General features: G+C 33.3%; 1 protein-coding gene across 1 annotated transcript in view; it reads right to left on the bottom strand.

The window, feature by feature from the left end:
- The window catches only part of DENND1B (DENN domain containing 1B), a 355,643-nt gene that overhangs the window by 196,435 nt on the left and 142,290 nt on the right, over positions 1 to 16,918 (bottom strand). Inside the window, exons 4-5 of the mRNA XM_044674913.1 lie at positions 13,022 to 13,071; positions 1,691 to 1,810 (exon numbers count right to left, since the gene is read on the bottom strand). Coding sequence (XP_044530848.1) covers positions 1,691 to 1,810; positions 13,022 to 13,071 — 170 coding nt within the window. The remainder of the gene's footprint in view (positions 1 to 1,690; positions 1,811 to 13,021; positions 13,072 to 16,918) is intronic.

Raw genomic sequence — 16,918 nt, forward strand, 5'->3', positions numbered from 1 at the left:
CCAACTGTCACCAGCAACTGCCAGCAGCACCCTGCCTTCAGGAAACCTTAGAGTGAAAAAACTCTTAGATTTAGAGTGAAAGGCCATTCTCGTAGTTCCTGCTTGCCTTTACCTCTCACTCTCCAACTGTCATTCTAACATCACTTCCTCTCTGAGAGTAATTTCTAATTCCTTTAAATGTGGGCTGGTCTCCATGCTAATAGAAACTCTTATCTTTCAGCCTGGCTCTCTGTCCAATGAACCAGACAACTCTTTCCCAATTAAGTTAGAGCAAGGGATTAAAAATTCCCTTTTGCACCTGGTAGGCAAAACCCCAAATATTTTATACATTCTGGAGTTATTTCTGAATGGGATTTTTCTTTGTATATCAGCAAAGTTGATGAAATGTGTTTATTTTACATACTTTAAATTTAATAAAGTTATTGTTGCAATTTTTTTTCTTTGCTAGGCTAAGGCCAAGAAAATGAGAAAAATAAGATAGAGATATAAGAAAAGCAATAGAAGGTGCTATGTGAAGGAGTTAGAAAGTATGAAAAAGGGGCAGCTGGGTAGCTCAGTGGAGTGAGAGTCAGGCCTAGAGACAGGAGGTCCTAGGTTCAAACCCGGCCTCAGCCACTTCCCAGCTGTGTGACCCTGGGCAAGTCACTTGACCCCCATTGCCCACCCTTACCACTCTTCTACCTATGAGACAATACACCGAAGTACAAAGGTCTAAAAAAAATAATAATAAAGTATTATAAAAAAAAGAAAGTATGAAAAAAATGTTACATAAAGTGAGAAAAGGATAAATGGATTTGGCAATTAGAATCAGTGTGACCTTCAAAAAAAACATTTAAGAAATAGTGATAGGGAAAAAAACCAGATTCTCTTTAAGAGCATATAGATGATTTCCTCACAATAATTCGTGAAACTGAGGCTCAGTAAGCATAGGCAAAAAGGAAAATAATTTATAGTTATTTTACAAATATGATTCCAAAATTTATAAAATATTTTGAGCAGATAGCAAAAGATCCCAATGTGCTTAAATTGTGTAGAATATGAAAAAAGCATTTGAATCAAGAGAGTAAAATTAAGTCATAAATACTCTCCTCAAACAGATATTTACCATGCATCTATAAGGATTACAAAATTAATTTGTGAATATAAGAGCAAAGATAAGTTTGTATGGTTAACAGTTGATTATCAATATCAAACAAGGCATAAAACACAGTAACTGATTCTTGTCAATGCTGTTTACCAACATGAAGGAAATACAGCTAGTACAAAGTACAAATTGAAGAAGGGTTTCTTATAGATAGTGGAGTCCTTAAAAAACTCCTGTAGTCAACGCAAAGCCTTCAAAATATGATCCATAATCAGAAAGAAGAGTTCAGCCTAATCACATTGAAAAAGCCAAATGGATGATGGTTATTGTCAAGAATATGATATTCAGTTGGATCAACATAAAATTGATCCCAAAATTGAACAGGAAGAAGATAACCAGGCTAGATGACATTATGGAGTTTCATTGCTCTTTCAATGATCCCAAATTTCTGCAAAGGGGAAAAAATTAACTTTTTTTAATGCCAGTATTTCTCAGTTGTCAATGATTTATGGTTATGAATTGTTTAAATGAACACAAGCTAAAGTAAAGTAAATCAGAAAAAAATAACATAACTAATATCATGATTGCTTTACTACAAGTACTCACCTTAGTATGCATAAGCAAATTTTGCCTCCTGATGTTAAACGACAGAATCCAAATCTCTGTTTACTGTCAATGTCTGTTAGCACAAAAGTAAAGTGCTGTCCAACTTGATTTTGGGAAACCCTAAAAAAAAAAGATTATTAAATATTAAGCCATTCAATATTCACAACAAGAAATGGGTACATTAAAAATTCCATACATACTGGGTGTTTCTCTTACTTAATAATTAAAGATATATTTCATTCTTAACATAGCCTGTATTCTAAAACCTGATCTAAAACACTATTTTGTGATCAATACAATGGCAGTTATTATATTTAACAAATATAATCCAATTAAAGAAATACAAATCACTTGTCAAATTTTAATGACTATAAATGTTAATGAAATTACCTAACTTTCAAGTTAAGGGACTGTACATGCATCCAAACACATATACATATAAATTACATATATATGTATACATTTCAAGGAATAAGGAAAGCTACCAGACAAAAATAAAGCAAACAAAAATAATTCCCATGTTTACAAAGTATTTTCCCAAACTTCATACACACACACCATACAAGATGAGCAGTGGTAATTGGAGAAAAAATAATCCAATAATATTCATGGAATTCACTACATAATGTGCATATGTATATTTTAGAGTAGAATATGTAATAATAGAATGTATATTCTATTATTGTTGATATTATTTGGAAAAATAAGATATAGATTTGACTGTAGATTTCTTTATTTGTGGTTATGATCATGAGATTATTTATAAATGTATCCACAAAATGGTATATTTCTTTAAAATGCAAAGCTTCAGGAAGATACAAGAGGAAAATCTTTTGTAAAACAAAATCAAGATGCTTCATCCCTACAAAAAAGTGTAATTATTAAGAATGTTTAAAATCACTCTACAAATAACATATTGTAACGGTTGGAGTACTCATTGGGCCTACAGTAGAATGATGTAATGGTCACCAAAAAAACATAGTATAACAGGCCCCTTGCCTTCTAAACCCTTTCTTTGGATAACAAAATCATGTGTAAGAACTTATTTTTTTTTATGTTGTATCATTTTATATCTGGGTTCTGGATGATAAAGGCTACATTAAGGAGAATACCAGTCAAGTCTCCCAGACTTGGCTCCATTCAGTCTATAGATTTTTATTCTTTTTGTACTAAGGAATGTGGTCCTTTCACAGACTTGGCCTGACAGAAAAAGTTCTATAATTTTTATGGCAGATGTGCGAAACTTCACCTATCAGTTTGGGGACAGGCTGAGGATCTGATAGACCACCTCTTAATTAGCTATCATCATCTAAAGATATCTTAGGATAAACATGAATAATGAGCTCCTAAAAATCTATTCATTACCAGGCTCAAGTTGTCCCTGGTTTTCAAAAGAACCATTAAGACCTATGTCAATTTATCAGTTATGCTGCTAGCCTAGTCAATAAACCTGATAAAATCATTAAACTTATCTTCTGTGGGTAAAAAATTCCCTACCTCTTTATGTGAGGAACAGATTTTAATGTTAGCAATAGTTTTGAGTTAATCGTAATTGTGATTTAAAAACAAGGTAATTAATGCTATCAAAAGTGATAATGTGATTATATTTTAGTATAAGTATTAAGGTTGTGAATTAAGTAAATAAGCAAAAAAATTAAATAAAGTAAATTTTAAAAAGTAAAAAATAAAATTTAGGCCTAAGGGTCAGTCTCACTGTCAGCCTTAACCTTCAAATTTGCTATATCATGCAAACTCAGCAATCATGGCCTTGAATTTGTGACTTGACCTTCAGGCTCTCCACTCCCCCTTTTCTATCAAATTACTTCTTCCACCAATGAGAAGTATTTCCTGATTATTTCAACTAATCCACATCTCTCTATTTTTATCACTGTTCTGAATTATTTTTGTATTGGTATGCACGTTGTCTGATTCTTTGGGGTATATAGGATGGTCTCTCACAGTGCTCAGGGTCTCTTGGTCTTGACCAGGAGTCCAGCTTTATTGTGGTACTTGGCCCTCTTATATAATAAACCTATTTTTCTTTATGTCTTAGAGACTTTTACTTATCATTTGCATCCTGTAGTTAGAAATTACCTAACACTTCTTACTCAAAAATCAATCTCTTGAGACAATTGTAATTGTAACACCTCTTTGTCATTAAAAGCTCTTCATAAACTAGCCTCCTCCTACCTTTTCATTCGGGCCAATAACACTGACCTCCTTTACTGCTTCTCTAAAAGGACACTGGATCTCACAGCTCCAGGCATTTTCTCTGATTACAGTCTGAGATACTTACTAGCTCTGCGATCCTAAATCACTTAAGCCCATTTTCCTAGTCCTTACTGCTCTTTTGCCTTGGTACCAATCACAGCATTGATTCTAAGATGAAAGTTAGGATTTATTTTTAAAATATATGATTTCATTTGTATAATAGATGACTTCAATGTAGAAACACCAACCCTGAAAGAAATTAAATTAGAATTAAGAATTCTAGTTTAACTATTTTAGAATTTTCTTAGATAAATCTTGGATAGTTGCTGCCTAAGGTATAGAAAGATTAAAATAATTTGCTCATGGCCATAAAACAATTAATCTGGGAAACATCACTGGCACTCAATTCTTCCCTCATTCCAAATCTATTACAACATACTGTTTTCTAACTCATTATAATATCGAGAATTCAGTCAAGAAGAGAAAAATAAATGAAATCATTGACAATGATAATCTAAATCACTAGGTCTCACCGCCTACCCAAATCATACAAGAACTAGAGATTCAACTCACTCCCCTTCCCATAGAGTCAGGCTCCATGGCAGATCTATTGTTCCTTAATAAGCATAATCTAAATATCTACATTCCTATGGTAAGCAAACTTTCCCTCTCTTTCACTGAATATCCATACTTTTCCTTCATTTCATCATCACTATACAACTGAGACCCACCTTTATCATACTCTTAACATAATACAATACCCTCACAATCTGGCTTTAAAGTATTTTTTATATAACTAATTCACGGAATATCACCTCACTTCTTTAAGAGAGATGGCTGAATGCTTGGTTTTTATTGATGCATAGCTCTGAGGAATTCCTGTCAAGATGGATTCCAGAGCAGAAGACACTCCTCTCAACTTCTACATACTTACTACAGGAAAACCCTAAAATTCAGGGCAGATTAAATAATGGGAAATCCAATGAGAAATTATAGTGCATAAATTCTACCTCAAAACTACAAAAAAGTCACCCTAAATCCAAGTGCAAAAGAAGTGGAACAGCATGGAAAAGAGATGGGGACTCTTGTAACCTGAAACCTTCGGTGTTCAGGAAAAGCAAGAGTGGCAGGCTCAACCATATCACTGCTGGGTTTATACCTCAAAGAGATAATAAGGAAAAAAACTTGTACAAAAACATTTATAGCCTCACACTTTGTGGTGGCAAAAAATTGGAAAATGAGGGGTTGCCCTTCTATTGGAGAATGGCTAAACAAATTGTGGCATTTGCTGCTGATGGAATACTATTTTGCTCAAAGGAATAAAGAACTAGAGGAATTCCATGTGAACTGAAATAAACTCCAGGAATTGATGCAGAGTGAAAGGAGCAGAACCAGAAGAACATTGTACACAGAGACTGATACACTATGGTACAATAGATTGTAATGAACTTCTCTACTAGCAGCAATGCAATAACCTAGAAGAATTCTTAGGGACTTATTAGAAAGAATCCTATCCACATCCAGAGATGTGATATAGTGTGGCACAATCAAATGTAATGGACTTCTCTACTAGCAGCAATAAAATGATCCAATTCTGAGGGATGCTATTCAGATCCAGAGAAATAAATGTGGAAGCAAACTGCTTGTTTTTCTGTTCAATAGAGATATGATTGGGGATATAGACTCTAAGCAATCTTCCTTTCTCATTTCCCCTCCCCTCAACCCCTCTTCTATAAGCTCTTCTCTTTTTGAGACCACAGAGGTCACCTTCTCCTCATTTCTAGCCCTTGATTTGATAGCATATCATTCACTCTCTATACTATCTCTCTCATTTAAGTACCCTTTTGTGTTCTAATACAGTTCCATAAAAGAAGTACTGATGATCTGCAGACAGGATGTTATTGGGTTTTGTCCATAATATCTTTTATCTCTCACTTTGCTGTTATTTCTACCAGATTTACTAGTCTCTCTGTTGCTGTTACTGACCTTGTCTGCCATATTTATTCATTCCTGAATTTGTCATTTTAGGTGTTTGAGAATTAAATAATCATTTCAATTCAGATTTTCTTTCTAAAAATGTTTCAAAGTTGTCTTTATTATTGAATATCCTTCTTTTGTCCTAAGTAGTAAAACTCAGATTTGCAAGATGACTCAATCTAGGCTGAAATCTGAGTTCTATTACTCTTCCAAAACCCATCATCCAAATCCCTTCTTTTTTACTAGTGGGTAATATCTTGCTTTAACCAAATATTCTTTCCTTCGTATTTGACAGTCTTTCTCCACATAGCTTATTGAACTTGTTGTTTCTAAACTGAATTGGTGAATTAAAAACTATATGTCTTGAAGTTGACAGTCTCTGACTATTTTCTGAAGACAATCTGAATTCTTTCTATTGGAATTTCATTTTCTATGTCTAGAATTCTGGCCAATTACTTTCTATTATGTCTTTCATTACGGTCTTGAGATTTTTTTGTGCTGTCATGTTCTTCTTAGAAATCTATGATCATCTGGGAAAGGAAAGATTTTAAAACCAAGCAATAGTTAGAAAAAAATCACAAAATGTAAAATAAATAATTTTGATTATATTAAATTAAAAAGGTTTTGTACAAACAAAAACAATGCAACCAAAATTAGAAGGGAAAAACACACTAGGAAAAATATTTATAACAAAAAATTCTGACAGAGGTCTAATTACTCAAATATATAAGGAACTAAATCAATTATATAAAAAAATCAAGTCATTCCCCAATTGATAAATGGGCAAGGGACATGAATAGGCAATTTTCAGATAAAGAAATCAAAACTATCAATAAGTGCATGAGAAAGTGTTCTAAATCTCTAATAATTAGAGAAATGCAAATCAAAAGAACTCTGAGGTACCAACTCACACCTAGCAGATTGGCTAAAATGACAACAGGAGAGAATAATTAATGTTGATGGGGATATGGCAAAATTGGGACATTAATGCATTGCTGGTGGAGTTGTGAATTGATCCAACCATTCTGGATGGCAATTTGGAACTATGCTCAAAGGGCTATAAAATACTGCCTTCCCTTTGATCCAGCCATACCATTGCTGGGTTTTATAAGAACAACAGAGCCAATAACCAAGGTTATGATAGAAGGGAGAGAGAAAGTCTATGAGGTGAGACTCTCTTCTAGCTCTCCCCTCCACTGAATATGCACTGTGGTAGACTTTGAGGGGGTATCACCCCAAAACTGGGTGACCTGGATAGTTGTGCCACCCCACAGGAATTGGGGGCAAGGCTTTCCTATAAGTAGAGGTATGTGTAACTCCAATCCGATTCTGAATGAGGACGGGGTTCGTGCAAGCCTCCCCTGAGGTCAGCCAACTTCACAGCGGGTGGTCTGGCTCCAAGATGGAGGCAGCCAGACAGAGCTGTGATTTCCCTCCCCCTCATTGTCTCTCAGGCACTCTGGAACATTATCTGACTAATGAATGGCTTTTATTAATCACAATTTAGGGATTGGGAAAAGGGGTGAAGGGCAGAGGTATTTGGGGTGCCCTCTTCTCTATTTCTAAGGGGTCTATCACTTGGGAGGGAACCTTTGGGGTTCCCACTCCCAAGCTTCTTTCCCCGCCCCTTCTCCTTCTGTTTCTGCTTCTATCCTTTTCTATAATTGCAAGTTAGACTAGAAAGGGTCTCTCAGCAAGGTTGGGTAATGGGAGAAAGAGCCCAAGAGATCACTCCCAAAATGGAGTCCCAAAACTTCGCTAACTCAATGATTGAAGTCTTGCTGGGTGAGAAGCAATGGGATGCCTTTGACCAGGGAATCAGAGTATCAATGTTCAAAGAAAGATTCTCAGGAAGCCCTCAGGACTGGATTCGAGCTGAGATGTTCTCCTCCCCTGGAAGTTCCTCCTCTCCCTTCCTCCTCCAGAGCCTCCCAAAATCTTCTCAGTCCCTCTTGTCAGTAACTGTCAACAATGGCCTTCTCCTGGCTCTTTTTGTCCCATCCTCCATCTTTACAGTTAGTACTCCAAAGAGAACATAGATAAAAAGACTTGTACAAAAATATTTGTAGCCGTGCTTTTTGTGGTAGCAAAAAACTGGTTGAGGGTATGTATGCCCTTCAATTGGGGAACGGCCAAACAAATTGTGGTATATGCTGGTGATGGAATACTATTGTGCTCAAAGGAAATAATAAACTGGAGGAATTCCATGTGAACTGGAAAGACCTCCAGGAATTGATGCAGAGTGAAAGGAGCAAAACCAGAAGAACATTGTACACAGAGACTGATATACTGTGATAAAATCGAATGTGAGAGACTTCTGTACTAGCAGCAATGCAATGAACCAGGACAACTCTGAGGGATTTATGGAAAAGAACATTACCCACTTTCAGAGGAAGAACTACAGGAGTGGAAACACAGAAGAAAAACAACTGCTTGAACACATGGGTTGATGCAGAAATGATTGGGGATGTTGACTCGAAACAACCACACCAATGCAACTATCAATAATATGGAAATAGGTCTTGATCAATGACACATGTTAAAACCAGTAGAAATGCCAATCGGCTATGGGGGAGGGGGCGAAGGGGGGTGAAGGGAAAAGTAAGAACATCAATCATGTAACCATGGGAAATTTTCCTAAAAATTAAAAAAAAAAATAAAGAGAATAAAAAAAAGTAATCTATGATCATTAGATAGGCTATGTGTATCCTGTCTTTGAGTTTAGTATATTTTGCATGCATGATTTGCATATTTTCTTGGTTTTTACTTTCTTCCTTTTCTAGGTGTGCTTCCTTTCAATATAGATACATTCCCAATCTGTTGGTCTCTCTTTTGTTTCTTAGGTGAAGCATGCCATTACAGAACTAAATTCTTCTACTCTGCTCATTATTTCTAAATTATTTCATTTATAATTCTCATTTTTCTTTTAAACCACTTAGGAACAGCATAGGATGATTCCCTATTCTCAAATTCCACAGAGTCCTCTACCTCATTAAGTATAGGATTATTTTCCTTTTGGGGGACAGTATTTATTCATAGATAATTCACCTCATTTCCTCAATAATCTAGAAGCCATATTTCCTTCTGTTGCTATTGTTTTTGCTGTTGATTTATCTGTTGATCTTCAGTCTTTTAGTTTTCTTCCTGGAATCTCTGATACTTCCACGCTTCTTCTCCCTCTTTTTTCCCTTGTCATTCATTTCCTGACTCCCACCCAGACTGTGAGTTCCTTAGAGGATGGACTCAAAATGCCTCATCTTCCTCCCATGATAAGCTTTTCATGGCTCATCAGCCTAGGTCTTTATCCCAAGTGACTTTCTGGTCTTTAGAACTAGCCCCAGAACACAGCATTCCGTGTTTATTCCCTCAGGCTTGATGGCGTGCTTGTACACCTTCCCTGAATCCCTCATCAGTCTAATCCTGGTTACCTACTGACCTCCTTCTGTTCCTCAATTCTCTGTTCCATCATCTTGAATTCAGAAGCTGTATTCCCTATCACTGGTGCTTCTGAGTTATAGCCCCTGGTGGGTTGTGGTATAGGAAGATCTGTGTCATGCTGGCTGTAGAGACCTGATCAAACTTCTAGAGCCTGGATCCAGACCCTCTTCAGCACTGAAAAGAAGGATAAAGGGATGAGGAACAAAGGTGGATTTTGATGTAAATTGTGTCATATTCTTGATGCTAGTGCAGATAATAGTGCAGGAGGGTGGGGAGGAGTGCTTAGTGAGCTCAGGGTTAAAAGACATTAGTTCCTTAGTCTGGGTGATTTTTCTTGGCCTAGACCACAGAAATGGCTACGGTTGCTCCATCTTTAGCACAGAATTTCTATTTTACAGAAGGATGAGAGATCATGGGGATCAGAGAAAAATATATTATCTGACACATTATTACTCATATAACCCAGATGACCCAGAGAGTAAGTTGTTAAATATTTACTAGCAAACTCCTGGCAACCAGTACTTTTTAATATTTTTTTCTAGCTGCCATCATGTGCATGTAAAGAAGAGTAAAGGCAGCTAATGGTGGGACCAATCTATGCCTGGGGCATGGCAGATCAAGATAAGCTACAGAATAAGGGTGCAAGAGACTCAAGAGGACAGTGTAGAGTTAAACTGGCTCACTAAATAGTTAAAAATAGTGAAAAGAGGAGAGTGTAGCTTATGCTTCTGTTTTGTTCTTTTAAGTGACATTTCAAACTTTTTTATAAGCAAATCTAGAATCATAATGTTAAGAATAATAATGTTAATCAAACATGTTAGCTTTACTCTCCTTGAAGGTAAAAAGAGATCATCTTAATGTTTCCATGTCTTTTTCTTCTTTCTTCTTTTTGTTGTCCCCATTCCAATTTCATCCTTAAAAGGCCCTCCGTATCACTTTTCTTATTTGCATCTTAATAAACTTTTAATTTTTTAAATCAACATTACCTTCTACAATTTCTCTGTGTTTTATATGGATTATTATTTTTTACCATCTTTTCTGAAAGATTTTACCCATGAATTTATGTTCTAAAAAATACTGAGGCAACTGGGGGTGCAATGAATAGAGACCTAGGCCTAGAGTCAGAGACCTGAGTTCAAATATGGCCTATGACACTTACTTTAAGACTGTAGGCAAATCACTTATCATTTGTTTGCCTCCATTTCCCCAACTGTAAAATGAGGTTAGTAACAGTACCTTTATCTTTCAGAATTGTGAAGATGAAATAAGATAAGATTTTCAAAGCTATTTAGCATAGTGCCTGATACATAGTAGGCACTATAAATATATGCTTATTCCTTTCCCTTAATTCTACCTAAAATGATATTGTTCTTGGCTACCAACTGTTTCCATATAGTATACAAAAGTCAAAGCTTTGTATATATTGGGAAATTAATAAATGCTTGTTGAGTTGTTGGATCAGGAAATGATGTATGGTTTAAAACAGTACAATTACGCTGTAACTAAAATATCAACATAAAGCACATGTTCTCCTGACGGTATGTCAATATCACTATTTTCATATAAAGTTTAGTATTCTTTCTATCCAAAAGTAAGATTTTCTGTTTTTGTTGATTTTTGTTTATTTTTTCTATTTTTCTTTTATTTCCATCTCAAATACAAAGCCAATCAAATGGCTTTTTAGTTTTTCTATAATTCTGATTTTCCATTTACTATCAAAGCCAATAATTATCACAGTGCTTGAAACCTTTCCAGTTAAGTAGGATTCATCGGAAATTTAGTTTTTTTGGAGTGAACCCAAAGTAACCTCCATGCCACAAAGTGGCATCACAGTAAAACTTTATTCAAATATAGACCTAATGATGTACAATATGTCTAGTTTCTATAAACAAGTGGTTGTTTTCAAAAGATTCATCAAATATTTGTGATGAAAGGGTTATTTTTTTCTCACAGAAGAGCTGTAATTCACATTTATGAAAAAAAAAGTAACAACACTGATAAATTTGGAGGCTTTTGAAGCACTGAACCAATATCCATTTAATTCAAAAACTCCTTAATTGGTTAACAGTGAAATAACTGATTTCTAGATAAATTTCTGTAATCTTCCCTTATATCTAAAAGTAATATCTCAAAGTACATGGAGAGTTCAAAGGAATATCACTTCTTTAATATCTCAGGAATTACTGAAATAAAACTCCAATTATAAAAAGCAAAATTGCTTCTTTTGACATATAAAAATAGTTCTGCAAAAATCTAAGCAAAAAACCAACAATTGGATACTGTAATGAGCATATTTTTAAAAAAACATTAAAAGAATTATTTCCAAGTTAGTGAAGAACAGATGTCTAAAAATAAATGTAAAGCATTTTGTACAGAAAATTCTGTTAATTATGAAAAATTTAAGCTAATACTTGACATAAATGATATGATTACATGTATAATATATTTATTTTTATAGCATAGGTACAATATAAGTGACCTATTCAAATATTATTTTTGTGTCACAATTAATAAATGAATATATATGTGTGTATATATAGTTATCTGTACCACATAAAAACATGCATTCATACACACGCACATGCACGCAAAAACATTTTGGCTACATTCTTGCCACTGGATGGCAGTAAGGGAGCCTTACCTGTTTCTATATTCCAAAACTAAATGTTTATGGCATTTGAAATTTGGTTTTGAAGTGTTTAAATAAATTCTAAAAAGGAATGATGTCACTCTTGGTGCAATGGTACAAACAAATGGTTTAAATCACATAAGTAAAGTCTATACACTACAAGTTTAGACACTGAAAATATCACCCTATTAAAGGAATACTATTGCCTACATTTTAAAAAATCATATAAACAACTTCATTAAAGACAATTTTCAATTGTATCCAATTTCCATATTTTTCCATGACTTTTCTTAGTGAAAAAGCAGAGGCACTTTTTCTTCAAACTCCTTTAGAATCTATTTGGTCTCTTAAAGTTAGTAATATGGAGCATTATTATTAATATAACAAATCTTAAAAGCCTACTTATCTTAACAATCTATTATCACTTCTCTAAAATATAAGGTTGATTTCAGAAAAGCTTGATAATTGCATATATCACAAGGAAACTAATAAAGGATCTGACTTTTATATCAGGAAATAGGGAACTTTCAGAAGAAATTTTAACCTTATATTCTTCAAGTCTACAGTCACTCTCTGTTCAATGAACAACAACAACAAAAAACATTTTCAGTCCTGTGATATTTTTCTTCCTAGTATAATGTACTATTTCCATAATGCTACTCATAGTAGACAACTATCATCAAGTTTTATATTACACAGATAGCATTTTCAATTAGGTAGAAGGCAGAAACTACAATCTATATACAAATCTGTATCAAAAGGTGTAATTTTAAGATTCTAATCAAGGACATATTAAAATATTTCTTCTAAAATACCTGAAGAATGAAGGGAAAATGAGAGTCAATGAAATAATACTTCCATAATGAATGAATGAAGAGAAAGAAGAGAATGAGACTGAATATTTGATAGTTCAGTAAATTCTTTAATCCATAATTCTTATTATTTCATTTAAAAGTTTTAGTCTGGTTTTAGCAAATATTACATAGTATATGTAATTTTTTTTACTGAAAATATATGCAGTAAATAGTTTCTAAAGCATATTGCCATAATGCTAATATTATTAAATTATACTGTACCTTTCAATGTCAAAGGGGAAACAGAACTTTGGCACACTCTGTAGCACTTCCTAGAAATGCAAATAAAAACAAACCGTAATCAATTTTTTAAAAATGCAACTAACATTTTATCCTATAATGTCTTTTATCATTAAAAAATTTAACACATACATACAGATCTTCCCCCAAGAACACAACACAAATTCCTAGCCTAAAATAATTGATTATTAAAAAGGAATTATGTTTGTGCTTTGGCAGATTGCAAAGACAATGCCATGGAAGCCCCAGGAGGGAAAGGCCTGGCCTGAAGGGTATTAACACCCTTCACATCCCCGCTGGGATTCCCTTCAACAAGGCCATATGGATTTTACAAGAAGCACTGCACCATATGGGTAAGCCACGTCTGCTGCTACTTGTACCACAGACTAGCCACAGGGACTTCTGACAGATCCTGGCTCAAAAATATAAATGTTGTTTCAATTAAAATGCAGGCAGAGAAAGGGGAATGAAGTTGGCAGCAGAATGAATTACGGAGAGGTATAACAACTTTACATGTTTCACAGTAAAATGTTTTAAAATGATCTTCCACTGATTTAAAAAAGACATTTACACAGTTAACCCCTTGATGTAGCTCAACAACAGAAACACTAAGTTTCTTTACAAACATCATTATTAAAAAAGAAATCATGATGTAGATAAGTGAATTAAATAGTATAGTATTTCAATCTTGTGAATTTTAAGATGCTTAGAAGTAAATTAAAATGTTTTCATTAATACGGAAAAATTGCTTTCACTTAAAAGGTACAAAAATGAGAAGAAAAGATTTTTAAAAGTCCATTAGGCAAAAGAGCAAAACATAAATAATTTCCCATAATCTGGAACATGGAAGAGAGGAATATGTTCATATTTTCTAATAAAATACTTTAAAATTAATTCATGTTTTAGAAATAGGACAAGACAGGAACAGAAAAAAATCTCTGCCTATATACCTTCAAACATCCTTTTAGGACCACAAAGTAATCTAGAACAAAATATTAGGTTTTAATATATTGCTTCAATAAGGCAAAAAAAAATTCTAGGTTCAATATACTAAAAACTTATCTATTCTGAAGTTCTTTATCGATAAAATTTGCATTTGGGAAAATCATAAAAATCAGAATCAACTGTCATGTTTTAAAATATAAACTGCAGTTTGTTTTAAAAGAGATCATTACAATATGTCACAAAAAAGTGACCCATTATAAAATTACAATCCTAGGACCTGGGTTAGTGTGTCAAAACTTTTAACTTACTAAGACAGGAAGAATAAGATTGGGTAAAAGATGATATGCTATCTTTGTAGCAGGATACTGTCTTGCTTATGGAAAATCCCTTTAAAAGAGGAGCAAAGACAAAAAAAAAAATCTTCAGAGGACTCTGCTAACAGTTTTACCATGTATAAATAATCAAAAAAATACTATAGGCACAAAAGTTGCTAATATGGTGAAATATTAATAATAAATTCATATCAAAGAAGACATTCATTCAAACACTAGTTATTTCTCACTCTAAACAAAATGAAAATTAAATTTTTTTTTTCCTAATCATTCTTCTTTACAGATCGCTTAATGCAATAACCACTAAAATCATGTTTGCCACACTAGGGAGATTTAACTAGTGTTGAGTGTTATACTATTTATGTATTCAGTATCAAATTAAAATACACATTTTAAAAACCCATGAGTGTTTAAAATTCTACCCTTTAATAAAAATATATACAAATTACGATACATTGTGTATCAGTTTTGAGACTCAAATAAACTCTATTGCTTCCTCATTCATTACTCAAACTCCCACCCCTCCCCCTTTTTATCTTCATCTCCAACTAACACACATGCACATAACTTCTGCAAAACAGCCTCAGCTCGCTTCCCAACTGGCAGGAGCATCCCTCAGGGGACAAGTCTTTAAACCTCCGCACTCTTTAAAATTCAACCAGCCAGCAGGTCTATAGACTGGTGTATAAACAGTATAGACAAAAAAAATCCTCCCTCAGCTTATGTCAGTGACAAAGCAGCTCAGCAGTTGACTGTTTCTCCCTTGACAGTGTAAGCTGGGTTTACACAGATCAATAGCTGGAAGTCCTACCTAGCTCCCAGGGCTCAGTTTTCTTCCTTAATTACAGGTACTATTCAAACTGAAATTTTTTTAAGGCAGAAGATAAGAGGTATTTAAATTTCTTTTTGGATTATATCCTTTCAGTAGCAATAGTTAATTGAAAATAGAATATGCAAATACATAAGAAAGTATTAATAGAGGCATAAAATTGGTATTTAGATATAATTATATGCTTTCAACAATTCCTAATCCTACTAATTTGTCTTTCATAGATCACTATTTACAATTTTAAATTATAAATTCTTTACCAAACATCAATTTCCATTAGCCTACTGTTTATAGGTGAATAATTCATGTAAATTATAATAATTAAGGTTTATTTATTTTGAAACTCACTCATTTAGGCATTAGCTTACTTTTCCTAACATCTCAATTCTTCCTCAAAAAATAATTTATGAATCAAGAGTAAATATTATCTACCTACTTAAAAGCAACATAAAGAAAAATTGAAAGTTGAACAGAATAAAATTGTGAATAATAATAATTATAATTTTTTTTTACCAAGTGAGCAACTCTTCCCCTCAAAATGTATGCCAGGAGGAAAAACACAAATAAAAAACAAACAAAAAATGATTTGAGAAAAAGTATATAAATGGATTCTCTCTGCCTACATCAAAAAACAGGCAAATATACAGGAAAAAAGAACAAAGCCCACAACTAAGCTCAGAGAAACCTATATGGTTAGATCATGAAAGACAAATAATCAAATAGAAAGTAAGACTGAGGAAAAGTACAGGTAGAAAAATAACTAGGAAATCAATGTCCCAGAAAGCATGATATGAGAGAAAATCTAAGGCAACAACCTAAAAACTTCTAATGATATTTTCTAAGTCTTCACCTTTCTTGAACTATTATCAAGAATAATATTTTCGTTGGATTAAAAGCATTTTAAAATAAAATTTACAAACTAAAATTTGTAGCAAGAAAATCCATGACAGAAACTGAATTATTTTTTTCTTTTTACATTTTTATTATAATTCCATAAAGAATATTTGTCATCAGCATGTATATGTCTGTATATTATCGTCTTCTTCCATGAATACATCTCATAATAGCTAATAGAAAGGTTCTTCACCAATTTACCTCCACAATATACTTTTGTTTATAGTATTTGCTGCTATAAAAAAGTTGCTTTAAATATTTTGGGGTGTACTGTTATATCTTTTATTTCTGTTAAGAACCTCCTAACAGTGGAATATCTGAAATAATGGAAATTGAAATATTAGTCATTTATTTGAAAAATTACAAATTGCTCTCCAGAATATCTGTAGTAATCCATAGCTCTACCAACAATGTATTAGTGTACTTGTCTTTCTGCAATTCATTTCAACATGAAAAATTCTTATCTTGTATTATTTTTTGACAATTTGCTGGGCATGAGATGAAACTTCAGAATGTATTGATTTGCATTTCTCTTATTACTAATTTACAACATGCTTTTATATAGTACTGAATAGTTTGCAACTCTTATCTTGAGAACTGTTTGATCATAGCCTTTTGTTTGATCATTATTATTACCAATAAAGGAATTATCAATATCAAGCTGCAGGTATAAACTTTCTATATAAAATTATTATAAGAGTAATCCACACAAATGTAGTGATTCCTTGATAATGGTATTAGAGGAAAACAGATAAACTTATATAACAAATAATCCAAAAAAGACCACAGTTTCACTATCACACAATTAACTGAAAGATGCTGATCATACAAAAAAAGTTTATTACTGTCTTAATGAATAGGAGGGGTTTGAAAATAAGT

This window comes from Gracilinanus agilis, chromosome 4 (assembly GCF_016433145.1).
Source record: "Gracilinanus agilis isolate LMUSP501 chromosome 4, AgileGrace, whole genome shotgun sequence".
Taxonomy (NCBI): Eukaryota; Metazoa; Chordata; class Mammalia; order Didelphimorphia; family Didelphidae; genus Gracilinanus; species Gracilinanus agilis.